This window comes from Crinia signifera, chromosome 2 (assembly GCF_055691185.1).
Source record: "Crinia signifera chromosome 2, ASM5569118v1, whole genome shotgun sequence".
Lineage (NCBI taxonomy): Eukaryota > Metazoa > Chordata > Amphibia > Anura > Myobatrachidae > Crinia > Crinia signifera.
Window position 1 is genome coordinate 226817562 of NC_139218.1, and position 26042 is coordinate 226843603.

At 45.9% G+C, this 26042-nt stretch overlaps 1 protein-coding gene across 2 annotated transcripts in view; it reads left to right on the forward strand.

The window, feature by feature from the left end:
- Window positions 1-3904: 3904 nt before the first annotated feature.
- The window catches only part of LOC146060574 (ras GTPase-activating protein 4-like), a 141822-nt gene continuing 119684 nt past the window's right edge, over window positions 3905-26042 (forward strand). For both annotated transcript variants that reach the window (XM_083173938.1, XM_083173939.1), the window contains exon 1: window positions 3905-4203. In XM_083173938.1, the coding sequence (XP_083030064.1) occupies window positions 4139-4203 (65 nt within the window). In that variant the 5' untranslated portion in view covers window positions 3905-4138. The remainder of the gene's footprint in view (window positions 4204-26042) is intronic.

Sequence of the window (26042 nt, forward strand, 5' to 3'; positions counted from 1 at the left end):
CCCTGCATTTTCTGGTGTGAGGAAGAGAGAAAACCACCCCTCCCCCCCTTTAACCAGTTATCTTATTTAACCGGCTATATCTTCAGAACCAACTGACCCATTTACATGAGACAAGTATCATATTGAAGAACTTTTGCATGGGCTTTGAATGGTTTTGGTCCAGTGAAACTGGAATGTTTGGTTCCAGAGTAATCTGCCCTCAAAGAACATGAACAGCCATGAAATTACATTTCAAAAATAAAAAAAATCGTTTTACATGCAATATCTCTGGAACCGATTGACCGATATGAACCAGCCTGGTATCAAATTGAAGGCCCAGCGATGGAATTGAATGAGATCAACCACAAGCTTCTATGATGCCAGGGCGGGAACTAACAGCCATCGGAACCGGGTGGGGGTCGGAATTGACGGGTCCCATATTATCCTATGGGGAAAAACGTTACAGCTTTGGCAGGCGATATCTCCAGTTCTCGGGGGGCTAGAGACACGGAGCTGGGCTCGTTGGCAAGCCCTGGTCCTCAGCTACAAAATTAAATGACAGGGGGGCACGTGCCCGGGTGCCCCCCCCCTAAATCCGCCACTGGCAGCACCTAAACCTCCCACAGCCTAACTGACAAGACCCACGCCGGCCACTCCTATACCTGCCCCGCTGCCTTCAGTCCTGGCCGGCAGCCACCCGTCACTCTGCGCCCCGGTCTAGCCATCCACACACGCAAGGCACCGGCAGGTAAGAGACGCCGTGTTGCGCTTGTTAGCAAGCCCGTCTACCCATTAGTGGTATGCGGCGAATGGTGGACACTGCATACCCCGCACCCAGCGCTAACAATTGACAGCATAGGGACAGCACATGGAGGCAGCTGCTGCCAGACAGGAATGGGTGAATACAGCTGTAGGTGCAATTCCCCAGACACCAGCCTGATTTCATTACCAGCCCTGGAGATGCTGCTGCTCAGTATATGGCATCTGAGAAAGCGAGTTGTGCCTGCTCCGCCAGCTGGGACTTGTAGTTCTCCCTGTATTACATAAAGCAGCTGCTGCTTACCTCTGACCCCGGTGTCTGCCCGCCTCACATTGGCATTACAGGCCGGGGACCGATCCTCACCCACACCTGCCTACCGCTCACCTCGCACCTGGCTCCAGCCTCTTTTCTTATTTTATATAAACTATTTAAAATAATTATAATTGATATATCAAATATTGGTGCATGTGAATCGTTACCTGGTTTGAATATATAAATTCAAGCACTGCTTCCATTTTATTTTCTATAATAATGTGTAATGGGCATAAGGATTGTTGGGGTTATTCTAGTTCATTCTTTCTGACAAAATCCTTCTTAGATGGATAAAACCATGTGCACTGCGGGTGGGGCAGATGTAACTTGTGCAGAGAGAATTAGATTTGGGTGGGGGTTTTCTTCAAAGTGAGATCTATATTGCAGTGTAAAATAAAGCAGTCAGTATTTTCCCTGCACAGAAACAAAATAACTCACCCAAATCTAATTCTATCTGCACATGTTACATCTGCCCCCCTGCAGTGCACATGGTTTTGTCCATCTAAGAAGGATTTTGTCAGAAAGAATGAACTAGAATAAACCCCTGTGTGACATTCTGTAATGGGCTTTATGGTGTGTGTGTGTGTGTGTGTGTGTGTGTGTGTGTCATAATGTGTAATGGGCATAACAAATTGTGTAGCCTTATATGTAATGGACATTACGGTATGTGTTATAATGTGTAATTGCCATTACGGCATGTGCCTTTATGTGTAATGGGTATTACAGAGTTTGCTAAAATGGGTAATGGAAATTCCGGAGTGTAGTATAATGTGTAATACCTAGTGGTGCAAGTAGAAAAAACTTCTTAGTGGTACTGTGTTGCGCGCAGTAGGCGCGTGCCAAAAATGGGCGTGGTCATATGACACGAGGGGGAGTGGCTACATGACAAAACTTTAAAACACAATGACATTTCTGTTTGGGCTTGTGCACATATATGCCCCCACAGTGCCAGACATATATGCCCCCACAGTGCCAAGTATGCCCCCAGTGCCACACATATGCCCTCACAGTGCTAGGTATGCCCACAGTGCCGCACATAAATGCCCCCACAGTGTCACACATATGCCCCTAGTGCCAAATATCATATTCCCCACAGTGCCACACATATGCCCCCACAGTGCTAGATATGCCCACACAGTGCTAAGTATGCCCCCAGTGCCACACATACACCCCCACAGTGCCATACATATGCCCGCAAAGTGCCACTTATGCCCCAGCAGTGTCAGATATGCCCCGAGTGCCAGATATGCCCCCACAGTGCCACACATATGCCCTCAGTGCCAGATCTGCCCCCACAGTGCCACACATGCCCCCAGTGCCAGATATCATATGCCCCACAGTGCCACACATATGCCCCCAGTGCCAGATCTGCCCCCACAGGGCCACACATATGCCCCCAGTGCCAGATCTGCCCCCACAGTGCCACACATGAATGCCCCCACAGTATTCAGCAGCAACTCACCGTCAGGTGTTCTCCCCCTCCTCTAGTTCTCCGCCGCCGCTGCCTGCATCTTCCCTGGGGCCGCTGTCTGCTTCTTCCCTGGGGACTGGAGGGGAGCGCATCTTCCGTGTCTCCACTCTCCAGCCCTGCAGTCTCTCTCGCGGGCTGGCTCCTGATTGGCTGCCAGCCCGCGAGCTCTGATTGGAGAGCAGGTGCCTGTGTCACAGTGACACAGGGAGGGAAAGGGAGATACGCTCCCCTCCGAACGCTATCAGCTGTGGCGGGGCGGCGCAGGCCACGCCCCCCGCCACTTCCATATGCGCGCATGCGCATTGAGCATTTTTGGGGGCATTTGTTATGGCGGTACGGGGTACCGGCAGTATATCTTTTACCGGTACGCCGTACCACCCCGTACCGCCATACTTGCACCACTGGTAATACCACACCCCTTTGTGATGCCACAACTTCTTTCCATTAGGCCAAACCCCCTTTTGATGCACGGCAGGTGGGCCTGTGTGCTTAAAATGCCAGGGACGATTTTTGGTCCCAGTCCGGCTCTGCAGGTATCCCCACCAGACAAGATACCCCCATGACGTGACACCCTCCGGACCGAAAAACTTCAAGCTCCAGAATGCCGATTTTGATGTCCGGTCCGGCGGTCCGGGGTCTTGTCCAGGTCAGGTTTTTACATAGTCTATCAATATTTAAATCAATTATATACTGTACGGCTATAAGACTTTAAAATGTATAGAAACAAAGATGCACCTGCACATGCCTACGAATGGCACATTACTCAACTCAATTAGAATTCATGGGCATCATGATTTAGGGAATATCAAGACTCTCCTGCCTTTGCAGCAGCCACACAGGAGGGTTATTAGTGCGTCGCAGCTGCTAGTCATACTTGCCTACATTTGAAAACTAGTTTCAGGGAGATTTTAGTTGGTAGTATAATTTTGGGTACTTATGTTAGTTGGGCGTGCCCAACTAACATATAAGTACCGAATTTTGCACTGTGTCCCATTAAGGGGATGTGACATGCTCCACCCAAAGGGGCGTGTCTACTTCAGTTTATGGAGAGATTGTGAAAAGAGATTGTGAACGTGGCACCTACACTCTTTTTAAATTAATTATATCCAATAAGCTCCAAAGCAGTCAGTAAGAGCTACTACTGTATACTTGCTAAAGTGCTGGGAAATGGTGCTGGTGGTTCAATGTAAATGTATCTGTCTTTCGTTCCTTTTTTCCCCCTAAAATGTAACAGTGTAATGTGGGCTAGGTGAAATGAGGGAGATTGCTAGTCCAATGAGGGAGAGAGGGAGATTGCTGCTATTTCAGGGAGAGGGTAGGCAACTATGCTGCTAGTGTGTCACAAAGCATAGGACAAGGACAGAGCAGCCGATGACTGGAGACGGGGACACAGCGGCGGGTCCAGTCTGGCTCCTCTACGTCAGGCACGCCCTCTGAGCCCTCCTCCTACCGCTACTGGCTGCTGCTATCTGACTGCTCTTTTGTTACAGCTTCTGGCACCTGCTGCTGCTGCTGCACATACCCCTCCTGAGCGAGAACATTAATGCTCAGGGAGCCGGGGACTGTTGCCGGGGGCTGCTGCTGCTGATTTCTCTGCTCGCTACCGACTCCCAGCCATGGCCAGACGGAGTTCCCTGTTCATTCGTGTAGTTGAAGGGAAGAACTTATCCGCCAAGGACATGTGAGTACTGTGGGTGACATGTGTCCTGTTACCCTGTACTGTGAACATCTGTCATGCGATGTCTGTGTAACGTACCCAGGGAATAGATAAAAAGCGAAACGATCCGGGTCCCGGAACACCGGAACGGTCCGGATTCTCTAAGAAACATCTGGCAATGCTCAATACCACTAATGACAGGTGGATTACAAGTCTATTTATGCTGTTGCAATGAAGTGCTGCGTAGGTTACACATAGTTTTTATAAGATGAGCTGGGGAATAGCAGAAGTCACCTGCTCTGTATACTTGTTAGCAGCCTGGCTACCAGCTAGGAATATAAATATAAAGGAGTATTACCTGAGTGTGGATCTTGTGGTTGTGCATGAAAGGGTACACAGTATATTATTAATCTATACACATAACCCTAATCACCTACAGATAAACAGGATGGGGCTGCAGGGCTATCAGCAGCTGGAAAGGTGCACTAGTGCTAATCACAGTGCAAGGATATGATGTGATATAATATAAGACCATGACCATTACCTGTAATTGCCTGTTATCTTGGCACATACTGTTCAAATAAATCGCTGCAGTGCCAATGAGCCAAGCATGGATACAAGCATATGCGCTGTTTCCTACCATAAATTATATAAATATTGCTGTGGTTATTTTTGAATATCTTACAGTGCTTTATAGCTGTAATTATGACAATAAATTCCATGTTTACAATAAAAACATAACAGTTTTATTGCCACTGTATTGCCTGTTTGGACCTAGGATTTCCCATTAGCCTTGGAGAAAAAAAACTGGATATTTCAAGGCTAATACTTATTTGTGGTTTATTCACTGAGAAGGTAACAACTGTGTTTGGATCAACATTTGATTTAATTTTGTGTGTAAAATGATTCTATATTAGCTTAAATGAAAAGGAGCGCTACAGATTTCCTCTTTATTTCATTGAATCTCTACCCTGAGATGGTCACAATTTGAGAAGTGCTCATTCTCAGCAGAGAAAGTCACCAGTGTATTCTACACAGCTAACAGCCTGGAGAGGTTCATGTAAAATGTGCAATGTAAGGCTGTTGCAGACAGTGGGTTGGACGGCTGTCAGGCTGGCAAGCGTATTCAATCAGCTGCACTGGCAATAGCACTGTTCTCTGTTTACCTTTTAAACTTCTAAAAGCTGTTAGTCATGCAGACTGCACTGAGAGCAGGCACCAGCTGGACTGTTGGTCACTAGGGTCTCAGTGCTGGTGAAGATACACATGATATTACTAGTTTTGTATTTCTCCGTTTATTTTAGCCTCAATTCTAGATTGTTTTGTACCCTCTAATACCATTTCTGCTAATAATATAGCACATAAGCAATTTAATTCGAAAAAATTCGATTAAACAATTTTTTTTTATGGTAGGATATAAAGATGACTACAGTGACTGTAGCTGCTGATCTACCGTAGGTGGATGCATTTTGTGTTGCAAACTGCAGATACTGTACGAAACTGCACTGTATAAAATATGTATTTTGCATCTATGCTAAGCCGAGCTATGCAAGGGTATCATATGTGCGAGATTTATGATAGGAGACGCAATTTGTATTAAAAGGTTGATAAAAGTAGCATACAGTAAGTGCCTGGTTTATGAGACGAGGCTTGACAGCATTAGTAGTGTAGAGAATATTGCGCTGTATGTATTATATGCATTAGACTAGTGTGTCTTGATGCCATTATTAACATGCTAAGTTGTATTTTTATGTAAAAAAAAGAAAAAATTTAAAACAAATGCAAATTCTAAATGAAAATACTATTTATTCAGAACTGTTTTTTTACGAATTCACAATTCGTTCAACTATCGAATAACTGCGCCCATGCGTACAGAGCACGTAAGCGCGCAAGTCAAAATAGTAGTAGCAGTAGTACGTTTATTTATAAGGCGCCACAAAGTGTCCGCAGCGCCGTACATAGCAAACAAATTACAAGGTAACGTACACGGTGTGTTGATAAAATACAGCATAAATAGGGGTATAGCTGGTAGAACTAAAATCAGCTTCACTTCTGAAGTAGGTGTCAAAATTGTCGAGGAGACTGAAGATGAAGTAGAGGAAGGGAAGAACAGGACAGGAGCACTGGTGAGGTAAAGAGGTAGGGTGAGTACGTGAGAAAGGAGGGCTCTACTCATAAGAGTTAACAGACTAAAAGGAGGTGGGTGGATGAACGAAAAACAATAGGATAAGTACTGTAGGAACGGATGGGAACGGAGGCAAGATAGGAGGATCAAAAGAGGTTAGGAGGAGGGATAGGCTAGTCTAAAAAAGTGGGTTTTGAGGGAGCGCTTGAAGGAGGTAAGGGAATCAGAAAGCCTGACGGGTGTCAGGAGGTTGTTCCAGTGCAGGGGGGGCAAAATAGCGACAGAAATGGCAAAAATACCTAATCGCAATCCCTTCTCAATGTGATGGACAGGAAATTGCGTTTAGGGGTCGTAATCAACAGTTTTCTGGTAGTGTCAGCAAAAACACAGACGTGCCCAGGCGTTTTAATGGTGGGTCTATGACATTAGCACCAGCCTCAATCAGCATATCTCTGTTACAGAGTTGTGGAAGGGTCAGACTTACATTTGCACAGTGAGGGAAAATCACTCACTGATTGGTGAATCGCGTATGGATGTGTGACAGGAAAGTAGAAACATAGGGCCTTATTCTGGTCTGTGCGGCCGGAGCCGAATATGCGTCCAGGACCGTGCGTCCTAAACCCCGCCTTCCGTACGGATCGCTCATTATATGTAATTATACCATTAAATGGCATTATTCTAGGTTCCATCAGAACCGATATTTTATCGCATCGCATGCCATACAATATGGCATGCAATGCGATGCGATGCGATTTCACTACCCTGAATAGCCCTCTACGCAAATGGAGTACTGGGCGCCGTGATAATACACAAGTACCAACTGGTCCTCAAGATCTACCATCAGTTCACTTTTTCCAGAGCAGCTAGCTGGTGCACAGGTGTAGTCATTAACTGACACATTTTTCAACAAGTGTTGCATCCATTTTTAAACGGCACATTGTACAGATCCGCAGGTTGGATGGAAACCCTATACCAGTGATAGCTAACCTTTTCAGCTTGGTGTGTCGAAAATCGTAAAATCGCGTTTCACTTCAAGAAAGATCAATAATTTGGTGATATTTGCAGCCATTATACATATGCCACACACGTGATGCCCATTATACATATGCGACACACCGTGATGTCCATTATACACATGCCACACACCATGATTCTCCATGATACATATGCCACACACTGTGATGCCCATTATACATATGCCACACACCGTGATGCCCATTATACATATGCCACACCGTAATGCCCATTATACATATGCCACACACCATGATGCTCCATTATACATATGCCACACACCATGATGCCCATTATACATATGCCACACACGTGATGCCCATTATACATATGCCACACACCGTGATGCCCATTATACATATGCCACACCGTAATGCCCATTATACATATGCCACACACCATGATGCTCCATTATACATATGCCACACACCATGATGCCCATTATACATATGCCACACAACGTGATGCCCATTATACATATGCCACTCTGTAATGCCCATTATACATATGCCACACACCATGATGCTCCATTATACATATGCCACACACCGTGATGCCCTTTATACATATGCCACACACCATGATGCCCATTATACATATGCCACACAACGTGATGCCCATTATACATATGCCACTCCGTAATGCCCATTATACATATGCCACACACCATTATGCTCCATTATACATATGCCACACACCGTGATGCCCATTATACATATGCCACACACTGTGGTGCCCAATATAAATATGAAAGTCAATGTGAAAGAGCAAGATATAATTTAAGAAGGCTGCACTAATACAGTGTCTGTCAAAAATGCAGATATCATAGTGTTCCCCCTAGGAATTTTTTGGGGCAGGGCGCCGCTGTATGGGATGGGGGCGGACCGGGCCCGCCGACGTCATCGTTGTAGGCGTGCCCGGGCCGCCGCATCACCACAGGAGGCGTGTCTTGGCCGCCGCGTCATCAAAGGAGGCGTGTCCGGGCCGCCGCGTCATCAAAGGAGGCGTGCCCGGGCCACCGCGTCACCAAAGGAGGCGTGCCCGGGCCGCCGTGTCACCAAAGCGGGCGTGCCCGGGCTTCCTCCGTCGTACAAGGGGGCGGACCTGGCCCCGCCGAAGTCCATGAGCTGCCGGGGAAGCCTAGCGCCGCCGAGATTGCGGTGCCTGGAGCTTCCCCGCCTGGTGCATGGATATATCTGCAGATTTATGTGGCATTGGCCGTGCTGGAGGGACAACGCATTATGATACCAGAATAAAGACAACCAGCAACTGGCGATAGGTGAGTATATGGAGCAGGTAAAGGTGCGTACACACGGGGCAATATGATCACTGGCAATATATTGCTAACAATATATTGCTCAGCAATCATATTGCCCCATGTCCCGTTTTCATCTGCGACCAGAGATGGTCACAGATGAAAATTTAAACACTGCTGGGTGAAGAGGCAGGGGATGTCGCTGGTCGGAGGAGCATGCTCCTCCGACCAGCGACCATTCAGGGGCTGAAAACAGGAGCGCGCACCCGGCGATTTATCGCTGGTGCACACTCCAATCACTGGCAATATGGTCGCTCAGCGACCATATTCCCAGCGATTTCAGCCCCTATTGCCCCCGTGTGTACACAGCATTAGGGTCAGATCAGGGAAGGGTTTGGGGGGGTGTAGGTCCAGGAACTAGTGGGGGGATTTAGGGTTAGGCTGTGGGGTGGTGGGGGTGTTAGGTTTAGGCACTAGCGCGGAGGGCTAGGGTTAGGCTCGTGGGGGGGGGGGTGGTAGTTTTAGTCTGCTGCAAGAGAGGGTGAGAGGGGCAGTGGGTAGTGGGAGATGGTTAGATTCCTAATGGAACCTAACCTCTGGGATATCCTGACCTCTGGGATATTGTATGTATCCCATGGGAAATTATCCTAACAATGCAAAATATACCAACAAATAAATGTTAAGGATGTCTGTGAGCGGTTTCCTGTGGAACACTGTCACATTTGCACACACTTAATATGGTGCACACTCACATTCTGATGTTTTAATTGACTCCATGCATAGGATTTGCAATGCTATTTAAAGGGTTACATTTATCATGTAATTTCTGCCATGAGAGTGAATGGGGCATGAGAGCTGTCTTTACTTAATAGGTTTTATTTGTACATCTTCAAATCACATTCATTCTGTGCTTAATAAAATGTTTTAAAGTGTGGTTGGAATGAAAATAACTATTGTAATTACTGAATGACCACTAGATGAACTTACGTTAGAGTATAGAAAGCTTGTTATCTCCTCTGATTCTTCCTTACCTTAGTAGAAGAAATCCCTGATGTTAGTGGAGGTACAGTAGTGCATATGTGTGCATGAATCCAAATGTTGGAGGAAATCTTTTTTATAGACAGATTCCAAACAGAGATATGTTTAAATATCGTCATACTGACCTATTAATGCCATGTGCTTGACAACCAAACAAGGTTTACAATGGTGTTGTCAGAACTAGTTTGGGAAAGATATGAACCTTTCCAAAGTTCAAAATCTCCCCAATTCATGCATGGTTACCAACACACTACTGTCTTATATATCATATTCAGGGGAGTAGTGAGGGTGGTTCCAGGAGAGCACAAGCTCCAGGCAATGAAAACTTTATAGGGCGCTGTACTGGGTCTCTTACCCACAGATAGAGATAAGAGGTTTAGTTTTTATGGAACTTAGAGTATTCGGGTCTCCCTGCAAGGCACGGATCTGAAAATGAGGCCATACACTGAGATCCTGGCTGTACTACTGTGGTGTAACATGAGAATGGGGCTCTACTATGTGGTGTCATGTTTAAAAGAAGTGCTACTTTGGCAAAATGCATGAGTACTACTTTGGCATAAGATGAATAAGCGGCTCTACTGCTTGGCGCCACATGTATAAGGAGCTCTGCTGTGTGTCATAATGTGTATAAGGAGCACTATTGTAAGGTGTAAAGTGAGAAAGGGGTTTTACTGTGTTGCATAACATACATAAGGCTTACTAATCATGTATGCACAGAGTACTATGGTGTTGTGTAAAATGTATAAGGAAATGCATGATGACATGGTGGTGATTGTCTTGTCTTTATATGCTGCTTTTAAATTGTTGATTATGTATAAGCACATACTGGGCGAGTCATTTTTCAAACACAGCCTGTAACATGGCAAGTAGCAGCTGATTGGCTGGCACTTTATCACTCTCCATTTTATCACTTTTCAAGCTTAGTACATCTAGCCCACTGTATTGGAAACATTTTAAAATAGACTTATACAGTGCCATGTTAGCCAGGCCTTGATAATGAAGATTTACTAAAGGTGTAGCAATCATTATATCGCCCAGTGTGTACCTGTTGAACAACATACACTTTTGTAAGTCGTTAACGACCCCTTTGTCCTCTGTGTATGTACAAAGGAGGGAGCGCATTGTTAACGAGGGCCATAACCATGCAACCCGCTCCCCCCACAGCCACCGCCACCATTGCTCTCCCCCCTTCCTCTTGCCAGCATTGGTGAGTGTGTTTGTGCTTGCCAATGCTGTACAAAGCTAATTTAATCAAATAATCATGTTCAACTAACTTTTTTATATTACAAACTGCAGTTACATAGTGGTCTGTCCTCCCCTATTTTCCATTGCATCACATTATGATGGTAGTGATTACTGTAGCCAAGAGATCTATATTACAGCACTACATTTCTCCTGCTTCTCCCTCCATGGCACAGTAATTAGAATAAAACAAAATGAAATTAGAGATGATATTATTCTTATTATGTTTAGCCCATTAGCCCATGTATTGATGTAAATATAAAACATGTGACCTTTTTACATTGCAACATCGGATGACTTTGCATTTGCAAATAATACCATGAGTGTTTTTTTTTTATCCATTCTAATATTTTATACCAAATGGGCAAAAAATGTTGATTTTTTATTTTATTGAAATTGAAGACATGGGAGCAAAAGCCAATGTAATTTTTTTTACCTGATATAACAAAAATAAATATTAGTTCTTCGTAAACGGAAATAGAAAAGTTCACAGTTTCTATGAGTATTAAAAAAACCTACATTTTCATCACAATAAAATTTATTATAACATCTGAAAACAGGATAGTTATCCTCATGTAGAAAACAATCATATGATAAGTGAGATGTGACTTCTTGTTCGGTCAGCTGGTAAATATCAATAAATCACTGCTGATTTGTCAAACAAGTCAATTGGCGCAGTCCCAAGGTTGGCATTGGGTGAGTGGTGTTGAAAACTATGTTATTACAAAGTTTCGGCCTATTGCCCAGCAGTTGTCTAGGAATTACCCAGTGTACATGGGAGTTTGTCAGTGGAAGTCCGTATTTATCAAGCCGTCCTCGGAAATGGAAAGGTATGGCGATGGTGGATGGTACAGCCTAGGTGTTGTGGCTGGTCCGGAACTGATGGGGTGAATAGGCTCAATGCTTTTCGGTGTGTCAAACCTGCACCTTCCTCAGGAGCTGATGTGACTGCTCCAATTCCTGAGAAAACCTGCCATTTTCTGTGTGTGTCAGAAAAAAGGCAGAAGTCCCCTGGGGGTGGCGGATGACAACGGAGATTGATTACAATTGAGATCTCGACAGTCAGTAAACCGATATCGGAATCCCGACTGCCGGTGTTCCGACAGGGGGGATCCTTACTGACGGGCTATTCTCCCTTGAGAGGATCCACGACCCCCATAGAAGGAAAATAGAACCCGTGGTGACTGTCGTGATCCCAATTGTCGGGCAGTCATACCACACCTGTGCTCAGGTGTTATAGGGTTTAGCGTCAGCGCTCATCACTTCCAGCATGTCTCAGTCACAGATTAGTGGAAGCCTCAGGGATACTCAGATTTGCACAGATGGCAAAGTTTTTTTCAATGTGTATTGCAATGAACTATTTGCAAATCTCGCAGTTTTGCAAATAATGTGTTTTAGGTGGCAGCTTAGTCCTCGCAGACATCTGCAACCAGATTAGCGGTCCCTGCTAAATTAGTCTAGAGGTCCATACACACTGGGTGACTATATAGCAATGAAAATATTTTTCACTTAAGGCGCTGCAAAATAGCTCAAGCAGCAAAGAGACTATAAATGTGGTCACCGGACCACCCAATAGACAAATAGAAAAAACAAGAATAGTCTCACTTGCGCTACGAGTAAAGTTCCAAATGAATTTTCATCCACGTAATAGAACACCTTCCTCTCCAATCCAGATGAAATGACATGTGGAGAAAGTAAAAATAACCAACAAATGTAATGATGCAAAAATTGTGGAGAAAAGTCTATAAATTTCTTCTTAGTGTTGGGATGGTATGGAAATGGTGCTCCCAAGATATATCAGACGTCCAAAGTATGTTAGGGGTCACCCAACTCGTGCACACGTGACAATCAGGCTTACATGTATGCTTACATGCCAATGCTGCGGAACCTCATATAAAGGTATCTTTATTTTGGAAGGAGAGTCTCACCATCCGATCCAAAGAATTATAGATTTTATTATGATAAAAAGACAGAATATATACCAGATACAACCAACAGTGTATGTACCACTCTAGATATAACCCGGGTGTGAGTATGGCTACAAACTACTGTCAGATATCTGGACACTTTTCTGCCAATTAAAATATGCTTGATAATGATTCAACGCGTTTCGGCATACTGCGATGCCTTTTTCAATGTAGTCACATGTGTAAACAATTTAAAATTTGAAATTTGCAAAAACCTACAATGAATAAATGGCAGCCATCTTTGTTCCTGGAGCTAGTTCAATTAAAGCCCATATTTACCTAAAGTCCACTTGTATGGCAATACATATGCTAATAGGTGATGACACCACAAAATGAATGAACAAAGTCTTTTGTTTTTGTGGATTCATTTTTGTGGGTTCATTCATTTTGTGGTGTCATCACCTATTCGCATATGTATTGCCATACAAGTGGACTTTAGGTAAATATGGGCTTTAATTGAACTAGCTCCAGGAACAAAGATGGCTGCCATTTATTCAGGTTTTTGCAAATTTCAAATTTTAAATTGTTTACACATGTGACTACATAGTAGTATGTTCACTTTTATATTATAGATATTTCTTGAAAAAGGCATCGCAGTATGCCGAAATGCGTTGAATCATTATCAAGCATATTTTAATTGGCAGAAAAGTGTCCAGATATCTGACAATAGTTTGTAGCCATACTCACACCCGGGTTATATCTAGAGTGGTACATACACTGTTGGTTGTATCTGGTATATATTCTGTCTTTTTATCATAATAAAATCTATAATTCTTTGGATCGGATGGTGAGACTCTCCTTCCAAAATAAAGATACCTTTATATGAGGTTCCGGAGCATTGGCATGTAAGCATACTGTACATGTAAGCCTGATTGTCACGTGTGCACGAGTTGGGTGACCCCTAACATACTTTGGACGTCTGATATATCTTGGGAGCACCATTTCCATACCATCCCAACACTAAGAAGAAATTTATAGACTTTTCTCCACAATTTTTGCATCATTACATTTGTTGGTTATTTTTACTTTCTCCACATGTCATTTCATCTGGATTGGAGAGGAAGGTGTTCTATTACGTGGATGAAAATTCATTTGGAACTTTACTCATAGCGCAAGTGAGACTATTCTTGTTTTTTCTACACTGGGTGACTATGCCCAGCGTGTATGGACAACGATGATCGCTATCATCGCTGGGGGGGAAAGCCCCTCAGTGCATACACACTGAGCGGCTTTCCCCATGCCCGGCGCCATCAGCGGGGCTAGGACTGCTTTGCATAGCGCAGAGCTATGCAAAGCCGTCCTCAAAGCCGCTCATCTGCTGGTAATACCAGCAGATGAACGGCTTTCCTGTCGATGATGCGGGAGCGCAGAGCAGCAGCGCTCACTGCTCATCGCCGGGGTATACACATTGGGCGGCTTTGAGCTGAAAGCTGTCCAAACTTGCTGTTTTGAGTGACTTTCAGCTCAAAGTCGCCCAGTGTGTATGGGCCCTTATAGTGCGTAAACATTAGACAATGTGCACATATTGGTGATGATGGTCATTACTGTTACATTGTCTAATGTGTACACACCTTATGGAGTGAGATTGTTTGAAAGAGGAGACTCTCCATTTTCAAGTTTGGTACCCATATAGTGCTAGTATGGGGGAGAGAGGACATAAAATGCCTTTCCATTTATAAAATTTGTTTTCCGTAGCACTGGTCGATATTGTCTGGTGATCGCATACAATAACTTTTAAGGAGAGGGCACATAATTTGGAAGAGTAGTCTCTAATCTTTCATATGTGGCTGTACATGTGCGCAATTACATTTGTAATTATGGACCTGATGGGACATGACTCCATTTTGTATCTTGTACTGATGCTGCTGTAGTCTCCACACCAGTCATTTGGACAGGTGGGGAAAGTAAGATTTTTTTTTTATAAGGCAAAAAAAATGGATGTTGAGTTCCTATCGTCATCTGCAGTTTTAGTTAAATAGCAGTTGAGGGGTGGGACTTGTCATCCGCATCAAAGGGGTTAAAGAATAAAAGGGTCAGAAATAAAGAAGAATCAGCACGAGTTACATTATTACATTATGGTAATGGATGGTGTAAAATAAATTTTCAAAAAAGCTTAGAAGTCAGATAAAAATAAATGTCCGTATTTGTCAGACAATTTCCTATTTCTACTTGGAGAACAGTATCAGGTTGTTTTAAGCCATATGCCAGGCTGACCTGATCCCTGACACAAAAGGAACAGAAGGCTAACAGTTGCAAGTGGTTTAAAAGGGCAAGTGTATGTATCATATGTCACATAAGAGTAGGATATTTTGAAAAGTTTGTTATATCGTTTCAGTACTCAGTGTGCAATTTGCATCATACTTGTTTCACAGAGCTATTAAAGGCATTTGTTAAATAAGGATGTAGGGCATAGGTGTGCGCACATTGAATGTTAGAGGTGCACAGGCACCCCCTAATGCTGTGCCCCACCCTTATGAACACCTCTGCCACTAACAATACCAGCAATACCCTTAACCAAAGACTTTTACTTTTTAGAACTGTATTCCATTTAAGGAAGCGCCCATCAATCAATTATATGTCTGTTTGCATTGTTAATTGAACTAGACCAGAGGTTCCCAAACTTTTTTGAATCACGGCACCCTAGAGCATCAGAATATTTTTCAGGGCACCCCTAGGCCAAAGTTTGTTACCAATAATTAATTTTTTTTTTTTTATGAAATAAGTTGTGCTTAAATGTCATCCTTAGGTACAGTTATGTGGTGAGGAACACAATTCACTTCTGTTTCCCCACATATTTTATAATTGGAAGCCCCAAGCACTGATTGTGCCTGTTTCATTGGCCATAAATAATTTGAATTGGGTCTGGACCACCAACCTGAGGCACCCCTGCAAGTGCTCGGAGGCACCCCAGGGAGCCTAGGCGCACAGTTTGGGAACCACTGAACTAGACTATTGCCATATCATTAAATACCTGTGTCATCCATATATGTTTATGACTGTATTTGCATGTACTGTTACACAGAGTAATTAGAAGAACTGAAAACTAAAATATGCAGGAGATTTTGGTGTGGCTGAGAGACTTTTTATATTGTAGCGAGTGCCAATAGATGATGATGCATCTGAATGGCGGTGTTAGACATGCCCAATAGGTGGAGCTATGCACACTCCTTTGATGGTGCACCCCCTAATAAAATGTGCTGCGCACGCCTATGATGTAGGCGTCACGGCGTGCTAAAGCCTCAAATCCGTTCTCTGTTTTAGTATATCTCATTAACCCTGTGAGGGAAATTTAATGAGATGGGAGCTCTTTTGAAGAAGGGGCGTGGCCCATAGCAACCTATCAGATTCTACTTCTTATTTATTTTGCCCCTTTATGAAGATAATACATAGAATCTGATTGGTTGCTATGGGCAACATTCCATCTTCAATAGATCCCCTATCTTAGTAAATGTACCACTTTGAGTGCCACTGTTGCTGTGAGAAATCCTGAAAATATCTGCTAAAAGTACCAGCGTCACTCACAGCGACTGTTCTTTTAGTATAAATAAATACAAATACAGAAAAGTCAATTTACTTGAAGTTTAGTTAAATATTGCGCCTAAAAAAAGAACAGTCATTATGGATATTTTGAGGATCTCTCACAGCAATGTTGGCACTTAAAGGGCTAAGGGCATGACAAATTGTATTTTGAATGCAATGCATCCTGCCAGTCTTTGCAAGCATAATGGCATTTATTATCGCCACATTCTTGAAAAAAGAATCTACAGGACAGCTCTTCGGGGAAGTGCCATCTATAGCAAGGTCGAGACTTCTGGGTTTAGGACTTGGTAATCTTTTTGGAAGTCGGGAGGGATTCAATTGGATCTCTCTAAGCAATCATGGGAAAAAAACACCATATGCTTCTATAGTGTAGTCTTTAATAGAACTCCCGTTTTAGTAAATTTACCCTACAGTATCTAACAATTGGCTATGTGCTATATTTTTTTGGTAGGGATATGCTCAGTGAAACATGAGCCTGGGGCACTCATGTGGTCACAGCACTCTCAGCTCCTCTATGACTGGTAGTTTGAGTGTATTTGCAAAGAGATAAGAATAACAGCTGAAATAAACAGCACTGATGCCTAGAAGGAACTTTGGGCCTGATTCTGGTTGACTCGCTAAGCAGCTGCTTAGTGAGCCAACTAACGCCGTCCTCCGGGCAAGCGAATGCACACCCCCTGCTGCCGCACATACATTCCCGGCACATGAATTGATGTTTTGCAAGGGAGTATACGGGGCGAAAAATCATTCAATGGTTGCCAACCTTTGAATGATTGTGCCACCCGTTTACAAATATAAGTCGACTTATATTTTCAAGCTCCTGGGACACAGATGGGGCGGCGCTGACGACGTCAGCTGCCCCTGGCGTTTTCATGGGGATATCCAGCATTTCCCCATGCGCAGGCCCCCTTGCCGCCTCCATCATGGCCCCCCCCTCTGTGCGAATGCACACGCGCATTTGCGAATATGCGCATGCACAGACCGCAAATATTGTATTTCTGTACAAATACAGAATGACCCCCTTTGTAGGGCTGATAAGATGAATATTTATTAATATAAATGTGTCACACCAAGGGTCTGAGTCGACGAGACTGAGACCTCTGGTGGGGACCTGGACCGGTACCTGAACCGGGGAGGTTGGAGAGGACCCTTACGCATAGAATGCGTGACAGTGCACCCGAAGCCAATGAATAGTCAGTGGTAAAATACAACCGAGTTTTATTAGCAGATGGTTGTAAATAGACAGGCAGTAAAGTATGCAGGAGATATAATACAGTCTATGCAGATAGCGATACTTTACAGCTGGAAGATGATGGTATGGTATCGATGGTGGAACATCGGATCCGGAGTATCGGATATGGAGTGAAGACTGTGGGTCCGGAATGACGGATGGAAACTGGAGGTGGAAGATCCGGAATATCGGACTTTACTGATGATGCTGGAACATCGATGGTGAGCGATGATGGAACATCGGAAGGACCAGAGTCCCGGAGCTAGGCTTGAGTGCTGGGCTGTAGAAGCAGGATCACAGGAGATGGAATAACCTGGAACTTCACAGGAGATGGAATGCCTGGAGTACACTGCAGCATAGAAGAGACAACACCAGCAGGGAATACACTTGCACGGAGACAAGGACAGCTGAACACACACTGGAGACAACTGAAGCACTAGCAATGGTTCTGAGAGCTCCCAGCATACTTATACCCACTGAGTAGCCAGGATTGGCCGGGCAGGTATGACTGGGAGATCAGAACCATCAGGATTGGACAGAGCAAACATGTGACTGGGAAGAACATGGCAGCCCCCATGTCTGCTATGGCGAGAAAGTGTGTTTGTGCACGCCATGCTTGTGGCTGGGAGCAATGGTGGCGGACAGACGGATTGCCGTGCACTGGGTACTGTCACTGGGAGTCAGGATAGCGGTGCGCCGCGCAGCCGCGGACTCAGCAGCGCTGAGAGGACTGGAGGATGGCAGAAATGATGGCGCACGGCAGACAGGACGCCGGCAGGGATGACACTTGGACCGCAAGCTGAACCTGCGGAGGCACTTAGCCGGTAAGAAAGTCTGTCTGACAGCTCGGATCGTGACAAAATGCCAGCTTAGTTGCATCCTTGTGCCTACATACACTTGTAAGCATACCGTATACTAGACATCTCCCTATATACAACATGCTCAATTTGGGACTGTCCCAAAATTGAGCAATGGCACTTGCGAGTGATCAGGTGTCATGTCTGTACAAATGTGTCCTCTTATACTTAGGCATCAGTCATGCCAGATGCCCTTCTCAGTGCTCCAGATCCTGCGCTATTCGGGTGAACCAAGGACCTTATTCTGGTTGATTTGCAAGGCTGCGTATTCGCAGCCTTGCGAGTCCACCAGACGCCGCCCTGCGAATGCCAATACACACGCCTCCCGCAGACTGTGGAGGAACACCCACATCATTCGAGGGTTGCCGACCCTTGAATGATGTGGAAGGCACACGGACATCCAAGGTTACTCTGAGGTAACCTTAGATGTGCGTGGGCATTTAAAAGGAAGTGGGCAGACAGCTGACATCCAGTGATGTTAGCTGCCCGCCCCCGGTGCCCACATCGCCGGGCGATTTCCATGGGAACGCTGGGCCTTCCCATGGGTGAGACTATCTGCAGCCGCCACATGCCCCCCCCCGTCGTAGCCTTGGGTGCGTGCACCCAGCGAACAGTCTGTTCACAGTGGCCACACACACTCTGTGTATGCACATTCACAGAAATGCGGCTGCGCATACGCAAGACATCGGTCCCCATGTGAATGTACAGTCCTTGCGAACGGACCAGAATAACCCCCCAAATGTTTTGTTGCTAAAGATGTGCATCTTATTAGCGTAAACACAAATGACAAAATTGCATAGCTACTATACACAGAACACAGGGCCTGGGAATTTCTAGAGAGGGTAGTTTCCAAGTGCTTGATTTCGGAACCATATGTGGTTTGGTTAGGGTGGGACTGGGAAAACCTAATGGCAGATGCCAGCGGGGGAATGTGAATTTCTGCTGCCAAGTGCAAAATGAGATATATACGGAATAGTTATACACAATCCTCTCATCTCTAATTGTAACTGTAAGCAGCAACATAATTCTGTTCTAATTTCTCTAGGTCTCCAAAAATCTGGTAAGATCTTGTACTCTACTGAGTTAAGCAGGTTCCATTTAAGTAGAAAACTGTAACACATATGTACTTAACATGTGTTCAACATGTTACCACCCAAAAACATCAAAATTGCATGGATTTCAATCTGCGCCTCTCGGGAACTGTGCTGGCTGGCTCTGTATGATGTATTTAGTATTATGAAATAAACACAATCGGTACTTGTTTCCTAGCACGGCGCCCGTCGTGGGTGATTGCATACCTTAAGTTAAGTGTAGTGGCGGGTGTAGCGAGCCCGCGAGGGGCGGCGGTACGCGTCCTACCACCTTTTCATACCCCCACTATCTACGTCGGCGTGGAGTTGATTTTATATAGTGTGGCAAGCGCAGCGCAGTAATACCTGTGAAGTGATGCGTGTCCCCTCGCTGCGCTCGCCACACTATATATATTCAACTCCACGCCGACGTGGATAGTGGGGGTATGAAAAGGTCGGAGGACGCGTACCGCCAGCCCTCGCGGGCTAGCTGCGCTCGCCACGCTTCGGGTTGGCGTTGATCGTGGAGTGGCGTTAACAGTGGGGGGGTGGCATTTCACCCATGAGGGTGGGTATACAATGAAAATTTGGGTCTGGGGGGCATTTTACATTGGGGCCAATGTAAAGAATTGCGTCGATCGCATCGCATGCGATTTGGTTGCATGCGATGTGATTGACGCGATTTTTTGGGTCCCGATGGATGCAATTAAAATCGCTGGTGCCGTGCTAGGAAACAAGTACCACACAATTTTTATTTTATATTTTTATATTAATAATAAATATGAAACAACAAGTAAGGTGCCACATCTGGGCGCCTAAACGAAACCATTTGATTTTCCCTATTTATACTTATCTTAAGGGTTATATAGTGTATTCCTCTCTCATATCAACCTTCCATTATCATACAGTCTGGAAACTACCATTAGAGAGAGGGGTGGGGATATCAGGCTGTGGGGCCTACTGGAGATTTCCCCAGTACCCGCGTGGGCCAGTCTGACTCTGATCGTATAACAAGCAGGATATTTTTTTTAAATACTTTATTGGCTACAGTGTTTGATCTTATTTCTACTGTTCCTTTCTATAATGATGTTATCCAGACTGTGCTGGGAGGTTGCCACACAGACCGGTTTCTCCAGTCTTTTAATGTCCTAAATTCAGACTGCTAACCTGTGTATTCTGCTCGCAATTTCATAGGAATATTCAGTCCATAACTAGTTTTACATTAAAGAAAATCTCACTGTTTTGTCCTTTTCTGTTCTTTTTTTAGCACATAATAGTGGAAGGTAAGCTTGTAATGTGCCATAAAGCATAGTATATACAGTGTATCAGGGACACAGGAGAGCCATATTGAAAAGTGAATTTACAGAGCTGTCAGATGGTTTTCACCTGGGAGCAAGGAATCCAGGCAGCACTGTACATGCTAAGTAAGTAGCTAGAAGAGTACAAAAAAACTATCATAGGGTGCACATAAATAATTTTTGGAAATAGTGATTGCATACATCTGATGGTCATGTGAAGTTACATTTTAATTTGTAGTGAGATAATGAGACTTGAATAGATCCCCCCCCCACAAACACACACTAAAAATAGGGAAAGTGTGCACTGAAGGCGCACTTCAAAAATGTACACCATAATGCCATTGTACTACACTCCGTAATGCCCATTACACTTTATACCATACACTGTAGTGTCCATTACACATTATACCACACACCATAATGCCCTTTACAAATTATACCACACAACGTAATGCCCCTTATATAATTGTGCTGCTTGGCTATAAGCTCATTGCCAGGGGTTACCTGCTCCATGCAAGGTTTAACATGCGCCTTGTCAGGGGTTTCATGTTGACTGCCACGGTGGGGTAATTGCTTGTTGCCACAGGGGATTGCATGCTTGTTGCCAAGAGGGATTACATGCTCACTGCCATGGGGATCACATGCTTGTTGCTCATTGCCACGGAGGCGGGTGGACAGACTTGGAGGAGGAACAGTTCTCTGCAGGGAAAAGCAAGAGCGGAACGAGCCGTGCGACACCTCATGTTTTTGCATGGCTTGTCCCGCTATAAGGACGGCCATGGATCGGTCCCCCGTAAACACAGCCAGACATGCAGATAATATATCAGCATTGGTTGTGCTGCAGGGCCAACAATATGTCTGTGTACGAAATCGTCCACATCCGGTGCACACATGCTGATATATCCATTGGACGGGCAATATGGCCCTTATTCAGATCTGATTGCAGTACAAATTTGTTCTCAAAATGGGCAAAACCATATGTACTGCAGGCGGGGCCACTGGCGGATTCAGGGGGGGGTCACCCGGGCACGTGCCCCCCCCTGTCATTTCAGACTTTTTTTTTTTTAGCCTGCGGGGCCACGGGCACAGCCACTCGTTCAGCTGCTGCCCGCCCGCACAACGCCGCAGAGAAGAAGGGGGCGGGGGGAGAGATGCGGCTGTCTCAGAGCTGAGCTGTCTTACAGCCGCTCTGAAGCCTCTGATCTGAGGAGCACGGCGGCGGACGCGGACACGGCTGACACGCTGCTAAACTCAGAGCAGCGTGTCAGCAAACTCCTGCCCCCCTGCCGTGCTGACAGGCTGCTCACCTCCTCTGATGAGGGCGGCTGTCAGCTGCTCCAGGCCAGCAAGGATGAACTGGCGGTGCAAATCACCGGGCCCTGTCTCCCCCCTACCAGCAGGCCCTGCACCCTCTCCCCCCTACCAGCAGGCCCTGCACCCTCTCCCCCCTACCAGCAGGCCCTGCACCCTCTCCACCCTACCAGCAGGCCCTGCACCCTCTCCCCCCTACCAGCAGGCCCTGCACCCTCTCCACCTTACCGGGAGGCCCTGCACCCTCTCCCCCCTACCAGCAGGCCCTGCACCCTTTCCCCCCTATCAGCAGGCCCTGCACCCTCTCCCCCTACCGGGAGGCCCTGCACCCTCTCCCCCCTACCAGCAGGCCCTGTACCCTCTCCACCCTACCGGGAGGCCCTGCACCCTCTCCCCCCTACCAGCAGGCCCTGCACCCTCTCCCCCCTACCAGCAGGCCCTGCACCCTCTCCCCCTACCGGGAGGCCCTGCACCCTCTCCCCCTACCAGCAGGCCCTGCACCCTCTCCCCCCTACCAGCAGACCCTGCACCCTCTCCACCCTACCAGGAGGCCCTGCACCCTCTCCCCCCTACCAGCAGGCCCTGCACCCTCTCCCCCCTACCAGCAGGCCCTGCACCATCTCTCTCCCTACCAGGAAGCCCTGCACCCTCTCCCCCCCCCCTACCAGGAGGCCCTGCACCCCCTCCCCCTACCAGGAGGCCCTGCATCCTCCCTCAGCATGGATGAAGAAGAGGAGCTACTAGGCCACTCCTGTTACCACACATGGATGACTTGGTGTGTCCAGCCAGGCAGCACCGGATTATCACTGACACCCTGGAGCCTGCAGAACACTGCACAAATTGGTGAGTGCACCTGTACCCACCTAGCCACTAGTGTTACTCCATGTGCCCCTTTCCTTTCAATGTGCCCCTCATCCCAGTACGTGACCCCCTCTACCCTCTCATTCCCAGTATGTTACCCCCTGTACCCCTTTTCCCTAGTACCACCCTACCCCTCTCATCCACAATGTGTGACCCCCCCTGTCCCCACTATCCATGTGAGACTCCGTGATGCATGCGCAGTACAGTGTATCAGACTTCCCCTTGTGCAGTTCCCATGCTCCCATTGTTATTGTAATGTTATTGTTAGTTTTTGTTGGTGAAATAGGATTGGCAGATCATTAAGCGTTCCTACATCAGCCTCTCAGTATGGGGTTTGGCATAATGTGTAATGGACATTATGGTGTGTTGCTTAACGTGTAATGGGCATTACTGTGTAAATTTTTGGCGCGCCTACGGCGCACAATTTCCTTGTTTGTACAGCATTGTCTGCATTTTGGCTTAATCCATGTAGGGTTCTTTGAATTTTGGTTTAATTTATGTGGCATTATGTGACTTTTGTCTCATTCTATTTGGCATCATGTGTAAGCGGCAAGTATAATGAGGTCCACTATTTTGTTGCATAATTTGTAGAAGTGGTATATGGTGTGGTACACTACACTCAAGGACACGGCCACTTTTGAATGGCTACGCCCCCCCCCCTTTTTTTTTAAACTGCGCATCCTTCACTTTTCACGCCAAAGTGGGCCCTTTATACTTTAAATGTCAGGGCCTATTTCTAATCCCATTCCTACCCTCTCTCTGCTCTCCTCCTCTCTGTCTCGCTTCACTCTCTGGGCCTGCACACTGGCACCACTAACATCTCCCACTCCCAACCCCTATCATGGTGCCCCCCCTGTCATTTTCTCCTGGATTCGCCCCTGGGCGGGGCAGATGTAACATGTATAGTGAGAGTTAGATTTGTGTGAGGTTTTTTTGTTTCTGTGCAGGGTAAATACTGGCTGCATTATTTTTACACTGCAATTTAGATTTCAGTTTCAACACACCCCACCCTAATTTAACTCTCTCTGCACATGTTACATCTGCCCCACCTGGAGTGCACATGGTTTTGCCCATTTTGAGAAAAAATTTGTACAAATCTGAATAAGGGCCTATGGGGGGGGGGGTGTGTGCTCCCTTACCATCCGCGCCCCCTTACCACCGCACATCGCCCCCCATCGCCTACATAATTATCGCATATGCTCTAACATATGCAATAATTATGGCAAAGGACAGCTCTTGCATTAAGAGCAGCTGGTCCCATCGGGACCCGGTGGCTCTCCCCTCCCTCCCTTACCCGGCGATGGGCTCTCCTCCTCCCTGCACCCGGAAGAGGATCATCACAGTGCAGGAAGGAGGAGATCACAGGTCCGGGCAGCACAGCACTGTGCTCCTGGACACAGGTGAGGAAGGGGTCGAGGCGGGGCAGCGGGGGTCAATGGGGGGCGGCGATGGGTTGGTGCGGGGCGGCGGTGGGTCACGGTAGAAGCCCATAGGCTTTTATGGGGCATCATCAGATTTTTCTGACGATGCCCCCCATCGCGATAACCCAGCGGGGGATGCTTAGAGCATCCCAAAATGCGGTAAAACCCCCCGATAACGGGGTTTTTACCGCATTTTTAGTTTAGAGAATCTCCCCCTATGTCTGTTACTTTGTACTAAATCTTAGAAATATATCTTCCTGAAAAGATATTACATTTTCAGGAAAGCTTAAATGTAATCTTTATGAAATTGCCTGTTTAAAGACAAATCTTTTGCACCAAAGATAGGGCTTGTGCAGATGTGCAGTAAATAATAAAGACAGCTGTGAATGGATAGATGCAGTCCAACCACAAAGATGCATACAGTATGATTGACTTGTTCAGCTCTGCTTCAGCCCCATTGTGTTTATTTTAGTCTGTGCATCAGATATATTCATACATGTCTCAGTAGCGGAACGGCCGTGAGGCACCAGAAAATTAGGTGGCCACCTTGGTTGCCTGGAAAGGTGTGCAAGTCTCCTGCATAATCCCCAGACCAAATCGCATAATTTTATCCTGCAACCTCTTTGTAGACCTACAAATCATGGCTGGAATGGGGACGGTGCTTGATGACGCCAGATTTCATTGACACACCCAGTGGGCCAGATGCACTAAGCTTCAAAAGTGATACAATGGATAGTGATAAACAGCCAGCCAATCATCTCCTACCTGCCATGTCACAGACTGTGTTTGAAAAATGTCAGACAGGAGCTGATTGGTTGGTTGTTTACCACTCTCCATATTATCACTTTTGCATCTGGCCGAATGTCTCCTCTCCAGTAAGTTTGGATGTATTAATATAAAATAATATTGTTACCATGTGATACATGAAACAAGGCTTTGTGTCAATAGCTATAGAAAATGGTATCATACAGTATTTTTGTGGGAAAACACTTCTGACAAAAACCCCAAATGTGAGGGTTGTGGTTCATTAGGTTGACAATGTCTAGCATGTAGACCCCGAATTAGTGTATCATGTCTCCTCACATTGATTGCTTTGCTCACCATTCTTCCCACACAGTGAACCCAGTGAGCAGTTAGCCAGTGCCCTGCCACACTGAAATTCTGGCCATGCCATCGCAGCTGTGCGAAAAGGGGGGAAATCCATTCCCCCCATCATTCACCATCAAATTAATTCCCCCGTGCTGGGGTGCCGCCCACAAATGCCGGTTGGCTGTCAATCAGCCAGCATACAGTCCTCGCTGGCTGTGGCCACACTGAGAACTGGCGCATGCGCACAGCAAACCGTGCGCGATAATTCACAGCCCTGTATTCAGAGCTGAATCCGTTCCTATGAGGAAGGACCTAGAGGACAAAAAGGTTCGTTCATTTACATTATAGTGGGTTTTAAAAATGTTTAAGTGCTCAATCTTTTGTGGCCAGTTTTATTTTTTCCCTACAACTTTCTCTTATTAATTGGCAAAAATGTATTATACTGCTGCACCTTTGTATCATGCCCACATGAACCTTAGGGTTCATAAACTGTATGTGTGTAAAGCTGTGTCTGATCCTAGCCAGTGCTTCCCCAGCCTCACCA